The sequence below is a fragment of the Anomaloglossus baeobatrachus genome, chromosome 6 (genome assembly GCF_048569485.1).
Source record: "Anomaloglossus baeobatrachus isolate aAnoBae1 chromosome 6, aAnoBae1.hap1, whole genome shotgun sequence".
NCBI classification, from domain to species: domain Eukaryota; kingdom Metazoa; phylum Chordata; class Amphibia; order Anura; family Aromobatidae; genus Anomaloglossus; species Anomaloglossus baeobatrachus.
In genome coordinates, this window is record NC_134358.1 from 183,667,318 (window position 1) to 183,690,043 (window position 22,726).

The window sequence follows — 22,726 nt, forward strand, 5'->3', positions numbered from 1 at the left end:
TAGGTGCGGTAGTGCCGGTGTATGTGCGGTGATGATGAGTGTGGTAGTGCTGGGGTGTGTGCGGTGATGATGATGGGGGCGGTAGTGGCGGGGTGAGTGCAGTGATGATGATGGGGGCGGTAGTGTCGGGGTGTGCGGTGATGATTAGTGCGATAGTGCCGGGGTGTGTGCAGTGATGATGGGGGCGGTAGTGCTGGGGTGTGTGCAGTGATGATGGTGTCTCTCTCTAGCTCTCTCGGCTTAATGCAACGCGTTATTTCACAGGAATCCGTTGCCTTTATATCACACTATTTACAACATATCCGTCACATGCGTCACACAACGCATTGTGACGGATGCCGTTCAACCCAAGTGTGAAAGCGCCCTAATAGATGAATGGCCTTTTAAAATGCTATATGCACATATAAATAGTTTGTGGTGTGAAATCCTGCTGACTGATTTCCTTTAAAGGCCCAGTCACACTAAACAACTTACCAGCGATCCCAACATCGATACAACCTGATAGGGATCGCTGGTAAGTTGCTAGGAGGTGAGATGTCACACTAAGCGACGCTCCAGCGATCCCACCAGCAACCTGACCTGGCAGGGATCGCTGGAGCGTCGCTACACATGGAAGCATGCTGCGCTTGGTAACTAAGGTAAATATCGGATAACCAACCCGATATTTACCTTGTTTACCAGCGCACACCGCTTAGCGCTGGCTCCCTGCACACCTAGCCACAGTACACATCGGGTTAATTACCCGATGTGTACTCTGCTACGTGTGCAGGCAGCTGGGAGCCGGCTTCTGCGGACGCTGGTAACCACGGTAAACATCGGGTAACCAAGAAGCCCTTTCCTTGGTTACCCGATATTTACCTTCGTTACCAGCGTCCGCCGCTCTCAGGTGTCAGTGCCAGCACCCTGTTCCCTGCACTCCTAGCCACAGTACACATTGTGTTAATTACCCGATGTGTACTCCAGCTACATGTGCAGAGACCAGGGAGCCGGCACTGACAGCTGAGAGCGGCGGACGCTGGTAACGAAGGTAAATATCGGATAACCAAGGAAAGGGCTTCTTAGTTACCCGATATTTACATTGGTTATCAGCGTCCGCAGAAGCCGGCTCCTGCTCACTGCACATTTAGTTGTTGCTCTGTTGCTGTCACACACAGCGATGTGTGCTTCACAGCGGGAGAGCAACAACTAAAAAATGGTCCAGGACATTCAGCAACAACCAGCGACCTCACAGCAGGGGCCAGGTTGTTGCTGGATGTCACACACAGCAACATCCCTGTTACGTCATAAAAGTTGTGCCTCAGCAGCGATGTTGCTAGCGATATTGCTTAGTGTGACGGTACCTTAAGCGTCGCGTAGATTTATTATGTTGATCGCACTGGCACTGCTACAGTTTAGATAATGATCGACCCTTGTAGTGTGGAAGGTGCTAATATATTTAATCATCTCCACTTTCAGCCCCTTAATTAGGGTCACTGAACTAAACAGATACCCTTTATAACCAACCTACTATTTACATACTACATAGTGTTGCCTAAAATAAAATGAAAGTCTGATTATACTAAATAGGGTATAATATAAGCAACAAGAAGTACTAGGTGAATTAGAAAAAATATGCTCAGCATTTATATTCCTAAATATATGGATTGTGAAGCCGATCTATATTCAAGTGTAGCTAGACTAGAATTCAAGAATTTGCTTGTCACGGCATCGAGAGCAAATGTACGTGGCTCAGCATTTGTATTCTTGAGTAATTGATTGTAAGGCTATATTGTATATGTACTTTGATGCTTGAAAGTGCATGAACCCTTCAGAACTATCCAGTTTTCTGCATGAATTTAACTAAAACTACATCAGACTTTTACAAAGTAAATAAGAAGAACCAAATCAAACAAATGGGTCAAAAATATTAGCCTTTATCATTTTTTTAAATGAGGTAAATAATTCAATCTCACATGTCTGTGAGTGGCAAAAAGTATGTGAACCTTTAGGGTTAGTAGATAATTTGAAGGTAATATTAGAGCTGGTGTTTTTTATCAATGGGATGAAAATCAGGTGTGAGTGGGTCCCTTATTTTATTTAAAAAGCAAGGATTTATCAAAGTCTGATCTTAACACTTATTTATGCATCACAGCTTGGCTACACGATTACATTTAAGAATAAATATACTTTAAAGATCATGCTGGAGGGCGATAACCCTAGACCAGGGGCATACATAGAAATTATGGGCCCCGATAGCAGAAGTTCTAATTACCCTCTCGCCTCCACCCCCGAGTCACATAAGGACATATCTCACAACTTTACAACCCTTACAAAGTAATTTCCGTCCTATTCAAGCCCATAGATTCCCCTTTCATTGCACCCATAAAGCATGATAAAGGTGGCCCACAAGCACTGTGTGATACCCCCACAGTGAATTGCTCCTCAGTATGCACACACAGTATGATGCCCCTAATGGACCTCACCTAGCCCAGCAAAGTATAGTGACCCCAACACAATAGGATCCCCCAACTGTAACCCCCACGCAGCCCTCCATACAGTATAATGGGATTACATACAATTTAATGGCCCCCACACCTCTTCACAATGTATAATGGCCCCACACAGTATGATGGACACCACACAAACCTTGCATACAGTATAATGGCCCTCAAATAGACATCCATAAACTATAAAGGCTTATAGCCCATCAAATATTTTAATGGCCTCACATAACCTTCCAAGTAATAATGATTGGCTCCACATAGTCCTCCATATAATATTATGCACTCCCCATAGTCCTCCATATAGTATAACGCACATCCCATAGATCTCCATATAGTATAATGCACCTCCCCTGTCCTCTTATATAATGCACTCCTTAGTCCTCCATAAATTATAATGCAGACCGCATAGTCCTCCATATAGTACAATGTACCCCCATAGTCCTCCATATAGTATAAAGTACCCCCATTATCTTCCATATAGCATAATACACTCTCATTATCTTCCATATAATATAATTCACACACCATATTCCTTCATAAATTATAATGCACATCCCATAATCCTGCATGCAGTATAATGCACACACCATAGACCTCTATATAGTATATTGGAGCTCCCCTGTCCTCTTATATAATTCACTCATTAGTCCTCCATGTATTATAACATACCCTCATAGTCCTCCATATAGTATAATGCACCGCATAGTCTTCCATATAGAATAATGCACCGTCCATAGTCCTCCATATAATATAATGCACCCCATAGTAAACTGCTGAGACAAGACTAGTTTGGCTCTGCCTCTAGCAAGCTTCTCTCAAGGCTACTACAGATGATTGAATGATTAATGTATACCTGTCAATCTTTTGCTGTGGTGTTGGGAAAAGCTGGCCAGGGGTGGCGCTGGACTAGTCATGTCCCCAGTCATGGTCCTTTGGCATGATATTTAAAAAATGTTTTAATTTATAAAAAACATATGGGATGCTGCAATTGTACAGCCAGGATCTGATTTACACTGCCCTTGGTTTGGGCAGCATGAATCAGGTGACAGGTCCCCTGCATATAGGGCTGAGCTGCAGTGCTACATACAACCTCTGGACTGTAGTGACACTGTTTTAACTCCTTGAACGAGACTACATTGCAAACAATGCTGTGCTTTTTGAGCACACTGAATATCTGGAAACTCATGAATGCTTTTATAGGTCCGTTTACTGTGATTTTATCTGTACAGTAACCTATTTTCTGTGTCTCCCTAGGGGTGGGATGCAATTGAATGGGTCATTCAGAATTCTGAGAGCACCATAAGCTAACATTGCCTGACCTCCCCGCTTATACTACTAAGGGTAATTATCCAAATCGTCTATATATTTTACCTAAGTAACCTGTGAATGGAGCATGAATAAGATGTATAATGGTTACAGGAATAAAACATAGGATGTTGCCTGCCAAAGTGTCCTCTCCATGACACAAAAGAGGTGTCAATCGACAATTAGAATTTCAATAACCGGATTTATTATCATATATGTCAGGTAGAAGGACGCAGAACTCCTGCAGGACACTTCTGTATAATGGTCTTAATCTTTTCCTATACATAGTTGATGGCATGCTTTATTGCCAGATGTGATAGGAGTCTACATCTTCTGCGGACATGTCTGGCTAACAGATGGTTTACGTGGCAATCTGGCTGATCCTTTGTATTATTTATGCTCATTGTATATCTGTTAGCTCCTGTTCTGCAACCTGTTGCTCTTCATTCATAGATAAACTTCCCAGAATTCAATCTTTTTTTTCCATGTGGGGCACAAATTAATAATATAAATGTCAAAAGTTAAAGGGTATCTGTCGGCATGCTCCACAGAGTGAAGTAATGATATGGGCCAAACAAAAATGATACCTTGTTTTAAGAGACCTAATGTGCTGGTCATGAGAAATGCAGTGTAGAAGCAATATGTAAATAAGGCAATAAGTGCATTAGGGGTGTGTCTTTTTTACTTGCAAGAAGTAACACGCCCCTTATATACTCCTAGCCTGGTTTGCATATGGATTCTATACTAGATTTCATATGACTGGAACATCAGATCTCTACAAAAAGTTTTTTTTTTATTGGTGCACTAGCACCTATACAACAATGCCATGTCTTCCATGTGTAAAAACATGCTTTCAGGTTCTCTTTAATGTATTCCTGTTTATACTATGGTTTTCATGGTCACAGACAATGTAGAATATTTTGCTGAATAAAGTGGACCTTTCAGCTCTTACAAAATGTGTTTTTAGTTCATTCTTGCACTCCCTTAAAAATTAAAACCGCCTGAAACATCTTTTCTTAGAAAACTACATTGTTCTATTCTTTTCCTCCTGGAATTTTAAATTGACAATTGTATCATACTGCTCCCTTCATCAGTGAGGGGGTTCTCCATACAATCTGATACTACCTAATTTTCTGGAGATGGTAAGGCTCCTATATGCTATACGCAAATCACTCTTTGGCATCTTCTTGCCTTTGTTCTGACCATAGTGCTGGACAACGAGATTCTCATATTTCCTCCAGGAGTCTGATTATTGAACAACAATTTTCTGGACACCAAAGGAGTTAAACTCTATTTCTTTATCGTTTGATGGCTATTGTCAAAAAGAAGGAAGAATCATTTCATGAGACTTGGAAATCCAATGTCTTTTTGGTAGGAATGATAGGTGCAGGTGGAAAATAATTCTTTCTTACACAATCTTTAGGTATAACTCCGACTGAGATGGTGAAGTTCACCTACTCTCTAAGCCGTTGGAAAGCTGCTTTCCAAGGTAGTTCAGTGAGTATATTGGTTCAAATGCAGGCACAGTTAGACCTTTGAAGATGATATTCAGATCCCAGGAGGAGATTAAGCTGGCTAGTCTCAGATATAACCAGGAGGCTGCAATCATGAATCTCTTTATCCAACAATGATCTGCCAAGTTCTGATCGAAGAAAGAACTTAGGACTCAAACTTGGACCTTAAGGGTACTAGGTTTTAAAGTCTTTTTCTAAATCATTCTGTAAAAAAATATAGAATGTTAGAATGATGGGGATCCAGAGGAATAGACCCACACAATTATATAAAAGTTTTCGATATTTTCCTCTGAATGACATTTGTTACTTGTTTTCTACTCTTTTGAAGAGTTCGCATGACTTTGTCTGAGAGACCATTCGTTTTTGAAATCAGGGATTCAGAAGCCAGGCAGCCAGACACAAACTTAGGGGGACCTTGCGCAATAGCAAATCTCAATTTCAGGTAGGCTGGATAGATGAAAACATAATTGTAAGTGTCTTGAAAGTCGATGGTTGCCATAATGAAGTTTTCCCCTATGAAAGGGACGGTAGATTTTTTTGATTCCATCTTCAATTTTCTGTAGGTGATGTGTTGGTTTACAGGTTTCACGTTTATCATTATTCTGTAAAATTAGCTTGATTTCCTTGAAGAAACAGATGAGAATAATGTTCTCTGAAACTTTGAGGAACTGTGAAGATCGCTCCAGAAGATTGCAAATCCTGGACACTGGACATCAGGGCATTTTGTAACTTCTGGGACGAAAGGAAAATCTTCTGCAGGCTCTACAGGGGGAAAGAGGTGAACTCTATTTTTATCCGTTCTCTGACATATTCCAGAACCCACTCATCTGAGGATATTATTTTCTACTGGGAAAATTTAAGATCCGGTCTCCTACCAGTCTGGCAACGTCTATGCTGTTGCTGGTTTAAGAGAGTAAAATGTTTCTGCCCTTTCCCCCTTTAAGGCAACTCCAGTTCCCTTCTCCCCTGTATGGAGGGGGGGGGGGGGGGTTGGTTCTTTGGAGGACTATCTTCTTCTATGGTTTAGGCAAAGATTTCTTCTTATCTGATGCTTTTGAAAACAAATCATCTAATGTCAGACCAAACATGTATTCACCCTAGAAGGGAATAGAGCAAAGCTTAACTTTGGAAACTACATCTCCGCTAAATGACTTCAGCCAAAAAGCACGTCTCGTTGAGTTTGACGAAACTTATGATCTTGCAGATACTCTGACCAACTCCGTCTCTGACCTACTCAGTCAAGATATCTGCCAGGAATCCTGTGGCCTCCTGAAGAGGCAGGGAAGCTAATATTTTTTCTCTAGAAGTGCGCATACTAAGATAATACAGTTGAATCATCCACTGGGACATGGATCTCACCACATATGTATAAACAACAGTCATTCTCAGTAAAGATGCCAAGTCTCCCAGGATTTCTTTGACAGACTGTCCATCATCCAATCCATAGGGTCCTTAACCTGTGAAGAATCTTCAAATGGCAAGGTCGTCTTTTCAGCTGCTCTCGCCATCTGGATATCGACCTTTGGTATCTCGGACAAATATGTGGATATCTCTTCTTTTCATGGAAATCTGTCTTTTTAGTTTGTCAGAGAATAATAGAGACGGGCTTTTCATACCGCGCCAATGACCACTGATGAACGTTGTAAGATTAATGTCACTTTATTCCAGGTCTACGCGTTTCAGGAGTCTCTGCTCCCTTCCTCAGGACAAACAGGCACATGGAACATCAAATCTTTGTCCTGAGGAAGGGAGCAGAGACTCCTGAAATGCGTAGACCTGGAATAAAGTGACATTAATCTTACAACGTTCATCAGTGGTCATTGGCGCGGTATGAAAAGCCCGTCTCTATTATTCTATGTTGTCTGCCTGTGGGGTGCTGCTGCCTTGAGCTGGATTCCATGCACTTATAGGATTTGTGACTTTCACAACCCCAGTTGGTAATTTTGCTTGCATTTAACCCCGTATATATTGGGGTAAGACCCTATTTGCGCTTTTTTTTCCACAGTTCTCTTATTCTCCGAGCCTTTTTAGTTTGTCAGTAATACATAATCTTCTCTCTCTGGGAATTCCCATTCATCCAAAATCAAACTCTGTACGTTTTCTTTTATAGGGAACCACATCTTTTTTTTATTTGAACCCTCTAAACATCTTATCCTGGACTGTCTGAGTGGTCTTCTCTTTCACTTCCATTGTACTTCTTACTGCTGTAAGGAGCTCTTCCATGTCTTTGGACGAAAAATAATCTTTCTTGATTTCTTCCATTAAGGAAGGCTGTTCCTGATGGGGCGTGGCCTGACCTACAACTGAGGTGGATGTGAGGGGCAGGAGCTCCAGTGGCTGTTATCATTAAAGTGCGTCATCTGTACAACTGTGGTGTGGGCACTATACAGGCATCTGTAGAGAGTCAAGGACGCGGTGTTCTGGTCTGGGGCACGGAAGAAGAGGTGGAGGGGCTTGGCTGAGTTCAGAAGCGCCGTGGTCCAAGGCCCTTTCGCTACAGCAGAGCAGGTACTATGAGCCGGGAGACGGCATGGTCGGCAGTGCAAAGAGGCGATCAATGTTGCCTAACGTGGCTCTGAGGCAAGAGTTCTGAAGGAGTGAAGAACAGTCCTGAAGAGCCACCTACCCAGTGAGTACAGCGGTGGCGGGTTTCCATCCTTGGTGTGGGCACCATCCTGGGGGAGCAGACCGACAAGCAGCGCAGGAGACCAGGGCAAGGATGCAGCGCTTGTATCCCTTTGCGCTGCATATAGTACAGAAACGAGTGGTGGAATTCTGCTCTCTCTCCCTGCCCTGTTGATAAAAGAATAAACAAAAAACCTAAGACACATGGTTGTATGCATATATAGGGTCTGCAACCCAACAATGTGGAAACAGCAACCTAAGACCACTCCAAAAAAATATGGAGATACAAAGAGGAAAAGGAGTTGTTTTAGGTCAAATATATTTATCATTTTTTATTAATGCAATTTAAAAATCGTCACGAAAGGTCAAAGGATCTAAGACCTGTGAACACATAGTTGTCACGATCTCGGCGCCAGCGGATCTAAGAAGGCGGCGTGCATCCGGGGTGTAGGCGTGGACCCACTGGACCACAGGGGGGGACCAGACTACCCTTTAGCAGAGGGAGGGGTTTGTGTAAGCACCTGCCGCAAGGCAGGGCGCCTGGTTCCACTCCCAGGGCAGGCGACCAGTACTGTGGCAGCTGAGTGGGCCAGGGCGACAGTAGGACTGGGGAAGCAGAAACACAGAGCAGGGACCTGAACAGGAAAGAGCAAGGTAAGCACAAGCAGACATCAGGCTCGAGACACCCGGAGTAGGACCTCAGGCAAAGGTCATGGACATCCGGTCAGACTCCAGACATCAGGCAGAAGTCATCAGACACTGGACATCGGGTAAGGCTCCAGACATTAAGCAGAGGTTATCGGACACCGGACATCGGGTACAGCAGGCACGGACCGCAATACAGGCGTGGAACACAGCAGAGTGATGTCAGCACAGCAGGTACATCCAGACTTCAGGTTACATAAAACATGACTTTATTCATAGGACATGGAAGGACTTTGGGTACATCACACAACAGGATAACAGGTAACACAGCATGGATTTGGGTACGTCACATGGCAGGATATCAGGGTACATCACATGGCAGGAACACAAATACAGGACACAGGACCAAGAGATAAACAAAAAGCCTCATAACCGGTCTAAATATATATAACCATCAGAGACCTCCTCAAGTCAGGGGCCCTGTGGTAAACACCTACTCCATAGAATACATGAAAAAAAAACACAGGAAAAAGAGTATATACGGTGCAAAATGATAACAATTATATTGAATTACATGACACACAAACAATCAGGGCCATGATAAAAAAAGGTTGAAAACCACATGGAAGGGTAATAATTCTGGGGGACTCAAAGTCCCCTGAAAAACACTTAATGTGGGATTTACAGAGAGGATAGAAAACCCATGGGAGGTAAGAGACGATATTCAGTATAGTAAATCACAATGCAATGCAAGAGGAATGAGTCAGTGCTATAGATTAAATATAACTGGGCATCTCGTTGGTGTTTGGGGGCGGGGTCGGTCTCGGTGCACGTCACCGGGGGGCAGTACACCCGGAAGTCTGTTGTTAGCAGGCATTATTTAATGAAGCCTTCCTAAGCCTCAGCATTGCCTTTCCCTGATGATGAAGCTTGAGCCACTGATTCACCGTTTAGCGAAACGTACGTTGGAGGATGGCTTTAGGGCAGACACGGTGTTTCGGGGTGATTGCCCCTCGTCAGTGCAAAGTTGGGATTCTGATCTGGCATATATCCTAGGTCATATGAAAAGGCTTGTTATAACACCACTTGTGACTTTTAGGATTGCTACTTCCAATAGGTGGCGCTAGAGTTTGTCTCCTTTCCTGGAGAGACAATTAGCAAGACAATAGTAAACTACATGTAGACACAATAACAGGACATACAATGGGTACAGCAATACAGCCAGACAAAATATGTTGTGTCTCAGTTATATAATTTTCCCAGTTTGGTCACCTATAATGCAATACAGGTAAATAATTGCATATTTTATCAACAGAGACCCACAAAAGATATTTTACATATAGCAGGGGTAACACAAAACAGAACAGAGCACATGGAGGCATATGCAACGTTCCTGGTCACACACACATAAATTGCTAACGATTGCATATAAAGCAGTACATTAGTGGTTCAGTAGTGCAGCCTATAGATAGACCTTTAGCATCATACCTCCTAAAGTGCTGGTGCTGTGATAGGGACAAAAGCTCTCCATATGGAGATCCCTGCCTCCTAAAATGCCAGTGCTGCAAAAGTGGGTGAATACCCGCCATGTAAAGGTTCTGCTTTATATGCAATTGTTAGCATTTTATGTGTGTGTGACCAGGAGCGTTGCATATGCCTCCATGTGCTCTGTTCTGTGTTGTTTTACCCCTGCTATATGTAAAATATCTTTTGTGGGTTTCTGTTGATAAAATATGTAATTATTTGCCTGTATTGCATTGTAGGTGACCAAAGTGGGAAAATTACTGTATATAACTGAGATCCAACTTATTTTGCCTGGCTGTATTGCTGTACCCATTGTATGTCCTGTTATTGTGTCTACATGTAGTTTACTATGTGTTCACAGGTCTTAGATCCTTGGATCTTTCGTGTCGATTTTTCAATTGCATTAATAAAAAATAATAAACATTTTTAGCCTAAATAAACTCCTCTTTTTTCCTCCCTGTTGATTAAAGAGTTGGAGGTGACTAAGTGTTTTGAATGGTGTAAATCCCCCATTTCCCTCCATTTTGTATCAAAATATTGAAGAGATATTATAATGTAACATACAGTGGAACCTTGCTTAACAAGAACAATCCGTTCTGGGACTGTACTTGTTAACCAAGTTACTCATTCAGCAAAGCAACATTTCCTATAGGAAATCATTGCAATGCAGACAATTCGTTCCACAACTTGTTAAATGTCCCATCCTGGTCCCCTATTCTGTCATTCCACACATGCACAAACACACACAAACTCACACAAACACACACAAACACACACAAACACACACAAACACACACAAACACACACAAACACAAACAAACACACACAAACACGCAAGCATGCACGCACGCACGCACATGCACATATTATATGCTCACCTTATCTTCTGTTGCATTGCCAGTCTCCTGGGACTTGCTGTTCTCTGGTACGGGGCCGGGCTGTGTATCGGGTTACCATAACGACGAGGAAGGAACTTCCGCTGCCAGAGCGCTGACGTCAAAGGCAGAGCTGCTTGCCTCTGATTGGCCAGCACGCTGCCTTTGAGTAGCGTCTGACAGGAAGTTCCTGCTTCGTCGCTATGGATGCCGATGCACAGCCTGGAGTGGAGCGGAGTGAACTACAGGACCCAGGAGGCCGGCGATGAAACGGAAGGTACACTATATTATATGCTCATCTTACCTTCCGTACCATCGCGGGCCTCCTGGGTCTTGTAGTTCGCCGCGAGGATGTCGCGATGTACCCTGGAACTACAAGAACCATGAGGCCGGCGGTGGAACGGAAGGTAAGGTGAGCATAATACTGTATGTGCATGCGTGTTTGTGCGTACATGTGTGTGTTCGTGTGGACTGCAAGTGCGGGTTAGAGCACGGTGGATGTACGGAACCGGAAGTGTGTGCAGTGAGGATTTTGCTCGTACAGCAAAGCTTTCTCGTAAATCGAGTTACAAATTTACAGAAAGGTTTGCTTGTTAAGCGAAATACTCGCTAACTGGGTTACTCGTTAAGCGAGGTTCCACTTGTAAATTGAGACTTGGCCTATAGTCACTACAAAGGACATGTGGAGATCTGCTGCCATCTTGTGGGCGATAAGGATGTTGCAGCTGAATTTCAAATTCTACTTTTGATCATACTTTGGAATCCCTTTTCACCAGATCTCCTATCACTGAATTCTATGTGACCTTTTGTGTTCTGACGTGGAAACTCTGTATATGAAAAGCAACAACTGATGGCGGCTAGAAAATTGGACAGACATGTGAGAAGCCATTATTATCATTATTCCAGCTGAATCCTGTCATTTATCTGACTCATACAGTTTTACACTAAGCACAATTAAAATATACCAGGTAAGGGGAGACTCCCTACTTGTTAAAGTGAAGAGAAGGGGAAGATTAACGGCCGATATAATAATACATCCTTGCTGGTCTGCCAAGGGGTACCCATCAGGAGGAGAAGACTGCTGTAAATGAATGCTGGAGACTTCACCAATCGTTAATGGTATCAGACAGACACGGGGTCATCTGACTGGTGCCTGCCTTCTATGGGACCACTGAGTAATTGAGGCACTAGAGAAAGTGCTGTGTTTGGTGGCTGGGTTGACTAGTGTTCCTTATTGGTGAAAGTGAGAGTACTGGTCAGAAGGAGACCAGTGGTACGAATAAGAAAACTAAGATGGGGGCAAGGATGAGTGATTGTGACCATGACAGCTCTTTGGCCTCTTTAACATAATACGCCTGCTGGTCAGAAAACTTGTAAACAAAGGACGGGGCAAAAGTGGCAAACTTCTCTACACCCACGGGTGCCACAGAGCCTCATTGTGCGGAAGTCCCCCTGACCAGGGAAATATAAATTACTCAGAGGAAAGCAGAGTCACAGGTGATGCTGGATCACTAAAACTGTCTATGGAAGTGGCCTCTAATTTGGACTACGAATCTCAAATTGATAAGGAACCCTCTCTTGGCGATGTTTTCAAGACAATAACAAAATGCAATTCTGCTTTTTCGACTCTAATCCTGCAAGTGGGAATACTTAAAGAAGAATGCTTTAATTAAACAAGATCTCAGGAAAGTAAATAAAATAGTGAAAATGAAAAATGGGCTCAATGACATAGAAGATAAATTACCGGCATAAATAAGAACCTGAGAAGACATGACAATGAAATAGATATGCCACATGCAATAACAGATGACCATGAGAATCGTTCAACGAGAAAGAATGTCAGACTAGTAGATGTCCCGGAAAAAGTGGAAAGTACGAACCCCACTGAGTCCCTGCACAAAGAAGTGTTTGGGCCGGAAATTTTATCTCCATTATTTGCTGTGGAACAAGCATTACAGAGTCCAGACCCGTCCTTTGCCTCCGTGCCATTCCTAGGGTGATGCTGATCAGTTTGCTACATTATAAGGACAGGGACGTCATTCTACGTTCAGACAGAAATAACTCAGATTATATAAATGACTAGAAGACATTCTTTTAGCCGTAATATTCTGCATAGTTCCAGAAGAGGAGGCTTCAATTCTACAATGTCAAGAGGCGATTGACAGAGTGGAAGTTCAATACTCAATGCTATTGTCACACAGAGCTCAGACTGTCATGGAGGCATCAGACGCTGTTCACATTGCAGATTCTGACACTCTGCCCGATGGTTTCTCTAGTGTCTCTGATCTACACAGGCAGATTCAAGCGTCGACCAACAGCGTGCTCAGTCGTAGACAGTCTAGCAAAAGTTAACCTCTGCTAGCCTACTTGTCAGGCTTTTGGGATCACATGTTGTAAGGAAGTCTATCCTATCAGCTCTTCTGATACTTAGGGGCACTTTGCACACAACGACATCGCAAGCCGATGCTTGCGATGCCGAGCACGATGTTCCCCACCCCCCGTCGCAGCAGCGATATCTTGTGATAGCAGCCGTAGTGAACATTATCGCTACGGCAGCTTTATATGGACTCACCTGCCTTGCAACGTCGATCTGGCCGGCGACCCGCCTCCTTATTAAGGGGGCGGGTCGTGCGGCGTCATAGCGATGTCACATGGCAGGCGGCCAATAGAAGCGGAGGGGCGGAGATGAGCGGAACGTAAACATCCCGCCCACCTCTGTCCTTCCGCATAGCCGACGTGAGCTGCATGACGCAGGTAGGAGATGTTCCCCGCAGGAACGAGGAACAACATCGTACCTGTCGCAGTTGCGTAATTATGGAATTCCCAGACACTACACCGATGATACGATTACGACGATTTTGCGCTCGTTAATCGTATCATCTAGGATTTACACACTACGATGTCGAGTGCAATGTCGGAAGTGCGTCACTTTCGACATGACCCCTCCGACATCGCACCTGCGATGTCGTAGTGTGCAAAGTGCCTCTTAGGTTTGAGAAGATCTTCCACCCACACCGCCTATAGTTTCTGCTATGTTGATCTGTGAGTTGTGGTGTCCCAGATTTTCTGGAGAAAGAGTTGCTTTAGGCTTGGTGTTGTTGTGGGGTTTACCCAGTTTTGTTGTTTCCACCCTGCTTTTGTTTTCCTCCAAATCTCTTATTGTCTTATACCTCTGTATGTGTGTGAGCATGATTTGTGACAGAGTTTTTTTTCCCCTGTTTATCTATTGCCGTGGGTTAAATCACACTCCTGTCCAGCCCCCCCTGGGAAAGGGGGTATAAGATCAGGGCTGGTCAGGAGTAGGGCCATGAAGGAGACTCAGACATCCCCACCATTAGGACTATCTCTAAGATTAGGGATAGCACAGGGCCCCCTAGTCTGAGGGTGACTTTAGAGGCCCCGGTTTCCTGCTATCACCATAGTTCCGCATGACAGCTATATTCAGCAAACCTAAGAGTGGCTGCACTTTGGACCGACCAGTTTTTTACATTCCTAATGATGCCATGTATTGGCAGCACGAGCAGAAGCGGAGACAATGAAATAATCAGTGATTGGTTACTTTAGGTTCATCTTTGGGAGAATTTCGTATTGAGCTTAATGCCTTAAGAACCGGGCGATTTTCTTTTTGCTTTTACGCTTTTGTTTCTCCGCCTATTCCAAGAGCCATAACTTTTTTATTTTTTCTTTGCTATAGCCATAAGAGGGCTTCTTTTTTGAGGGATGAGTTGAACTTTTGAATGACCCCACACATTTTATCATATGATGTAATGGTAAGCAGGAAAAAAATTACAAATGTGGCAAAAAAACAAAAAAAAATGACATTCTGCAGGTGTTTATTATTTCCAGAGTTCATTTAACCATAAAACTGATCTGGCACTGTCATTCTCTAGGTCAGTACAATTACGTAAACGACAAACATGTATAGTTTTTATTTAAGTGCTGAAATATTTTTTGGGAAATTTTGGGAGGAAAAATTTTTTTTGCTTGAGTCATAACTTTCCGAGAACCGTAACGTTTGGGACATCGGGCTGTGTGGCTGTGTAAGAGCCTGTCTTTTGTGCCCCAAGCTGATGTTTTTATTGATATTATAATGCGGTATACATGATGTTTTGATTGCTTGTTATTACATTGTTTTCTGTTGTTGTCGATTTTTTTTCCTCATTATGCTGTTTGCCAGTCAGATTAATTCATTTTATAATTTGAAAGATTGGACTTTTTGCTCGGCAATACCAAATATGTGTATTTTTTTGTTTTATTTCTTAATTTTTAATGTGGTGAAAGGGGGTGATTTAAAATTTTATATTTTCTTTATTTTTTTCATTTAAACATTTTTTTTCTACTTTGTACTGTATTTAATAGACCACTTAGAGGACTTAATCCTGCAATAGTCTTTTCACTTGCTCTATATACAGCAATGCTGAAATAACAGTTTTCTATGAACATCCGGACAGGGGCTGGTTTTCATATGAGTACTGAGATGACAGGTACGGGGGTCATCAGCTGACCCCTGGCTCTCATGACAACAGCGCAACCCCCCCAGCCAGCTTACGTTATCTCGTAATCTCTGACAGTGGCATGTAAAGGGAACCTATCAGGTCCCCTGTGCACCCAGAACCACGAGCAGTTCTGTGCACAGATCTATAATCCCTGCCTATGGGTATGTCCGCACGTTGCGTTTTACACTGCACCTTGTCAATGACAAACTGCATGCTTTTGCTTCCCCGGCAAAGTCTATGAGAAATCAAAATTTCCATCTGCACGTTGCTTTTTTTAGCCAGCATTTTGTTTAACAAATATATGTCAAAATAGTTGCATAAAAAAAGAAGCATGTTCATTCTTTTTGCGTTTTGGTCACGTTTTGTCACCCATTGAAATGAATGAGGTGTGTCAAAACTCAACCAAAATGTTAGCTGTGCGTTTTGGATGCATTTTTGTTAACAAAAACACAGCTCACCAACTTTTCTCCTTTCTCTCTCTGTCTCTCTCCGCTTCATACTCAACGATCACCGGCACGGCTGTCACACTGCTCACTCGGCCTCTCCTGCTTCTGAAAATGGCGGTTCTGGGTGCATATTGCATCTGACAGGTTCCCATTAATCTGAGGAGTCTGGATGGTTTTGATAGTTAGAAGGGGAGGAGGATCAGAAAAGAATCCCAGTTGGTATCGGATAACATGTTTAAAGAGATCTATTAACCCTACTTTCTTTGTAATTCTTTGATGTATTAGTGGGTCCTATGATTCTATTCATGTACAGTACAGACCAAAGTTTGGACACACCTTCTTATTCAAAGAGTTTTCTTTATTTTCATGACTCTAAAAATTGTAGATTCACATTGAAGACATCAAAACTATGAATGAAAACATGTGGAGTGAAATACTTAAAAAAGTGTCAAACAACTGAAAATATGTCTTATATTCTAGGTTCTTCAAAGTAGCCACCTTTTGCTTTGATTACTGCTTTGCACACTCTTGGCATTCTCTTGATGAGCTTCAAGAGGTAGTCACCGGAAATGGTTTTCCAACAGTCTTGAAGGAGTTCCCAGAATTGCTTAGCACTTGTTGGCCCTTTTGCCTTCACTCTGCGGTCCAGCTCACCCCAAACCATCTCAATTGGGTTCAGGTCTGGTGACTGTGGAGGCCAAGTCATCTGGCGTAGCATCCCATCACTCTCCTTCTTAGTCAAATAGCCCTAACATAGCCTGGAGGTATGTTTGGGGTCATTGTCCTGTTGAAAAAACAAAATGATGGTCCAACTAAACGCAAACCGGATGGAATAGCATCCCGCTGCAAGATGATGTGGTAGCCATGCTGGTTTAGTATGCCTTCAATTTTTAATAAATCCCCGACATTGTCACCAGCAAAGCACCCCCACACCGTCACACCTCCTCCTCCATGTTTCACGGTGGGAACCAGGCATGTAGAGTCCATCCATTCACCATTTCTACAAAGACACGGTGGTTGGATCGAAAGATCTCAAATTTGGACTCATCAGACCAAAGCACAGATTTCCACTGGTCTAATGTCCATTCCTTCTGTTCTTTAGCCAAAACAAGTCTCTTCTTCTTGTTGCCTGTCCTTAGCAGTGGTTTCCTAGCAGCTATTTTACCATGAAGGCCTGCTACACAAAGTCTCCTCTTAATAGTTGTTCTAGAGATGAAAAGGTGTGTCCAAACCTTTGGTCAGTACTGTATGTTATTGACTCGTTATAATAACTTTAATAAAAAAAAAAATAAAAAAAAAAGGGAAGTTTGTTCCTCTTTTACATTCTTAACCGTAGACCTTGGCATAGTTTGTATCATGGGCAGATGAGTACAGATGGTGTATTTACGACTTTAAATTTTAACTTTACTGTTTGGTGCAGGATCTTTGTCTCCCTGAAAGAGAGGGGAGAGAGTATAACTATAAAATAAAAATATCCTGGTCCGAAAGGAGAGACCTACCCATGCCAGGAACACTTACTGGGAACGAGCTCGCGTTGAGATCTGAAAATGTGGAACTAGACGAACATATACTCTCCATAAGCCAAAGATTAGGTGCTAACTCAGGGTGTTTTTTGTCTGTGGCACTTATATCCAAGTGACCGGAGCCCATCGGATGAGACTACTCCCCATGGTCTGAGGGTGTAGACAAGGGAAGCCCTCTTACAAACACTAGCGGGATCTTGCCAATAGGATCCGCCAAGTCTTCTCCATGTGCTTCTACTGTAAAGTCGATATACTCGCCACGCATTCCACCCTGGAATGCAACCAGAAGTGACGCCGAATAGAAACGCAGCAGTATCTTCTGGTAATACTGGTAATCGTACACGCCAGAACATGCAGAGACTGAGGAGAAGTAAGGTTTGGGAGCTCAGGGAGGATGCCAGCCTGAAACCATTATACTTTACCTAGAGGTGAAGGTAGAATGGAGGTTCTGCATCCTGGAGGAGACAGGAGCAGCTGAGAGAAGAAGACATAGCGATTTACCTCCGCCGCCTGACCCAAGGTCGAGGTATAAAACAGAAAATAGTCTCTGTCGCCGGCCACAGAGCACTGCAGTATGACATCTTTATAAACCATAAGGACAGGCTAAACACTGGAGATGAGAGGCGGGGAGGGTCTATTTGACCTATGTTTCCTGTCTCTATTAGGGTGAATAGTCAACCTCCTGTGGTGCTGTCCTGGAGGGTGACTGGAAAAAAACAAAACACAAAAACCAGCAAAACAAATTTTTTTAAGCTGACCACTCACTAAGCTATCCGAACCTGCCAGGATGCATGTCTGTGGTGGATTTGGGCAAAATAGCTGTCAGCCGACAATTACTATGTGTATGGCCACCTGTACTCAAAAAATATTAGTCCTGTAATGTTAATGTATGAAACCTGCTTTTTTTTTTGTACAGTTAAAAAATGAAACCTCAGAGAGGAATAGAAATCTACAATTTACAGCCTGTGTCTTTCTCTTCTACTTAGATTCAGGAACAGTCATTGGCGCACTACTGACATTGCGAATGTAGCTTCAAAAAGATCCAGTCTGCTGTATGATCACCATCACGGACCAACGACTCTCCCTCCATCGCAAATACCTTCAAATTCAGAATTTTGTATAAATTGTTTTTAAATGACAACTGGATGCAATAAACAAAGATTACTTACACTTTTGTATACATGATGTAGATGTATATTGGTTAGCTTGTATTTTATATCAGTTCATTGTGAAGACCAAGGTTGGCTAAGGGTATGTGCACATGGTGGATGTTAGATGCCGATGCACCCACACAGTTTCTGAAGCAGAAGACACTTAAGGATAATGACAATAGCATGCGTACTGTAGGAGCTTTTCTGATGTCTCTTTGGATGGATGTATTTTGTGGCGTTTTTTTAAATTGCATATGTAACATAATGGCTACTTCCACCAGTGAAATAGAGGAATCACTTCTCTTAGCTGCTTCCCAGTTTTCGAAGCCTGAAACATTTAAAAGCAATTAGAAAAGATGGAACATCTATTGCAGTGCATCGGTTCATTTTTTTCGGTGCTTTTTCAGACAGGATCCAGGCAGACGTCATGTGCACAGTCCCTTAGACAGCCAGGTATAAGTACCAGCATGTTCTCTCCGATAGTAACCCGGTAATGACTTTTCAAGGTTACTCTGTTTGGTTAGGGGGACAGCTCTGTAATCTATGTATCTTGCAGGTATAGCATGTTCACAGGCAGCATTTTTGCAGTGCTTTACTATAATGCAAAATGAATGGGTTTTCTAGAACCTCAACACGCTACATTTCTTTTCTTGCATTATTTTACATAATGTGCATTGTTTTGTAAATGCAGCATGTCAATTTTATCAATCTATTTACAACTTTTAGTTCACCATTGAGTTTAATGAGCTTGAGCAGCAAAAATAAAAGTGGCATAAAAAAATACACAGAAAATGTAGAAATTATATATAGCAATAGTGCAGAATGTGAACATACCTTGTGAAGGAAAACAAAATAGCAGAAAAACTACAATTGCCATAAAAATGCAGAGCTAAATCTGTATTAGGACCCCTTCACACGTAAGTGAAAAACACACACGTTTTTCACTAATGTGATAAAGGTGCGTATGTCCCTCCTTGTGCCGGGATTTTGGCACTTGTGTGATCTCCGTGTGCTATTTGTGATAATACACGAAGATCAGGCACTTATACTCACCAGTCCACACTTCTGCTGTCCGTGGTGCTGATAACTCTCGAGATCGTGTGTCCGCCCTCTGCAGCTACTTCTGGCTTGGTTGTGCAGTGCATATGTATGAGCATAATTAGCCGGCCTGAAAGCTAAGACAGCAGCGCTGGAGTCAGGTGAGTTTAAAAAGCTTTTTATTTTAAATGTAGGTGTTTTTCTGGTAAGTGTTTCACATATCACACCATTGTGTGGTCCATGGGACATCAGTGATGCCAGAAAAAAACAGACTTGTCTTCGTGCGGAACACACGGACACGCGTGTACGCCGCATGGAAACACGTCAGTGAGAAATCACTGATTTGTGTGCAGACCCATTGATTTGAAATGGGTCTGCGTAGGTCAGTAATTCTGGTACGTATAAAAGCTGCAACATACGTACCAGAATCACTGATGTGTGAAAAGCCTTACACTGTATGGGAGTTTTTCTGATGGCATTTTCTCTCATTGATCTCTATAGGGGGGGGGCCTCAAAGAATTAGCATGCGTCATTTAAAATAAAATGCACTACATGTGAATTTACACAATGAAAAAATGCAATGTGTGAATGTTATTTTAGAAGTCTCCTTCATTTTGCTGCTACTGTAAAATGCTGCATTTGTGGAAGTCTGAAAAGAAACAACAAAAAAAGCCCACTGCATGTGGCAAGCCCATAGGCTATGCGTGCTACATTTTTTCTGCATGTTTTCTGCAGGTGTCTGAACAAGAACCCCCTTTTCTGGTTATTGCGTTTCCCCCTTTATTTGATACATTTTGATGCAGATTTGAAGCAACATTTTTATAACAGAAAAGCTTTGATTCTGCGCTTTATAACACGATTGTGTGTTTTACATACATTTTTTCAAGCTCCACATAGAAGCCGATATAGAAAAAAGTGCACCAAAACCGGACAGGTCCATAATGCCTTCAGATGCACAATCATGAGTTTTCATGAAATCACATCCACTTTCCTTGGACAGTTAAATGCATCAGAAAATGCTCATTTACGCAACGTGTGAAAATGGCCTTAGACAGTTAATAATCATCACTGAAAATATTAAATGCTCATACTGGAGCATCTTCTAATGAGTTATTGGAGATCTCATCAGTTGTAGTCCTGTACTGTAGACTGCCATAACCGCTAGAGCACAAAATAGTCTCTCGTCAGTCTGCATCGCTTTGAGATTTGGGGGTTGCACAATGCCATTGATTTTAGTGGCACATGGTCAGCTTTGTGGAGTCATCTGAGTGATCACAATGGGCACTCTACATCACTAACCACTTTTGGATCTCAAAAGACGTTAGATGTTCAGAGGGGTAAATCTATAATAAAATCATCTTGTATTGTGTGATATTTATTTCGACATTTTGCTCTTAATATTTACAGCACGCTGAGTGCCATGTATCAAACTGAGCGCAAATCATGAGCCACCTTTTTCTTGAATGTGAGCAGTCAATAGTTATTTGTTGGAAACGTCTGAGACAAATTGCATCGTGTACACGTTCTAAATGTCTCCATACTTCCATTTGCCCACAAAGAACAATTAACACAAAATAGGTGTTAGATATCTGATCGCTTGGAGCCCCACCGATCACTAGAAAACGACTCCCAACTAAGTCAGCCTCAGACACTGAATGCAGTGAACATGCGAGCCCACCTCTATTCAAGCTACTGCAGTTAGGAATTACAGAGGCCGGGACCCCAAGACTGGTAATTGTAGGCCCCAGCAACCAGACACTTCTCACCAATATGTAATTTGGACTTGACTGATATTTTGTCTTTGTATGTTAGGATATGTCCCTATGTAACTCAAGACTAAAGACCGCTTTACACGCAGCGACATCGCTAATGAGATATCGCTGGGGTCACAGAATTCGTGACGCACATCCGGCCTCGTTAGCGGCGTCGTTGCGTGCGATACTTACGAGCGACCGCTAACGATCCCAAATACAAAAATCGTTGATTGTTGACATGTTCATCTTACAAATATCGTTGCTCGTTCTGGACGCAGGTTGTTCGTCGTTCCTAAGGCAGCACACATCGCTACATGTGACACCCCAGGAATGACGAACAACAGCGTTCCTGCATCCTCTGGCAACGAGGTGGGAGTGACGTTCATGCGGCTGCTCTCCACCCCTCCACTTCTAGTGGTGGCCTGCCGTGTGACGTCACTGTGACGCCGTACGAATCGCCCCCTTAAAAAAAAAAAAAAAAAAAAAAAAAAAAAGAGGTAGTTCGCCGGCCACATGCGACGTCATTAGGCAGGTATGTGTGTGTGACGCGTACTAGCGATATTGTGCGCCACGGGCAGCAATTTGCCCGTGACGCACGCACGACGGGTGTGATCGCTAGCGATGTCGCAGCATGTAAAGCAGCCTTTAGGCACAAGAGCTTGCATAGGTAAAAGACGGTAAAAAAGACTATTAAACTGAATACACACCGGCATTTTCCTGAAGCATTTTCTACTTCACATGGCGTCTTTCAGATGCCGGCATATCTGCATCGTTTAAGCCCCCAGTGCTCAGCACCTAATGCCTGTTTCACACTTTGTGTTTTTTTTTTGCTTCCCTAAAAGAACAGAATGATTTTCATCAGTGTTTTGAAATGGCTTTTCATTAGTGTCATTAGTTTTTCAAGTGAAGGAAAAAAAAACAAAAACGGCAAAACTCTGCTGAAGATTTCTGAGCTTCTCCAATCACCGACCGCACTAGGATAAAAGCAGTCTGCCATCAAGTATTTCACTGAACCATCGACGTGCATGGATAATTGTGATGTGTGACTATTATCGAAACAGGACAAACCTGTGTGGTTTTTTTTTTCCTGCCCACAAAGAAAAAAGACAATTGACACGAACAGCACAAGAACATAGGACATGTTAAAGGATCCTAATAATGTGTGATTTTATCAAACGTACTGCTTGAAAATCAGTAAACGGAAAAGCGATGGCGTCTGAGCAGCGCGCGCAATATTCGGATGGTGCAGTATAAAATATACCGCTTTTATAGCACTTTTTACATTTTACACCCTAATCGTTGCACTTGACACTGGTTTTGTTGTTTTTTTTTTTAATTTACCAAAAC

The 22,726-nt window shown here is 42.7% G+C and overlaps 1 protein-coding gene across 1 annotated transcript in view; it reads left to right on the top strand.

Annotated features, from left to right (window-relative positions):
* Positions 1–18,606, top strand: part of PRELID3A (PRELI domain containing 3A) — a 63,980-nt gene extending 45,374 nt beyond the window's left edge. Inside the window, exons 6-7 of the mRNA XM_075314568.1 lie at positions 3,738–3,824; positions 18,423–18,606. Of these exons, the coding sequence (XP_075170683.1) occupies positions 3,738–3,791 (54 nt within the window). The 3' untranslated portion in view covers positions 3,792–3,824; positions 18,423–18,606. The remainder of the gene's footprint in view (positions 1–3,737; positions 3,825–18,422) is intronic.
* The last annotated feature ends 4,120 nt before the right edge of the window (positions 18,607–22,726 follow it).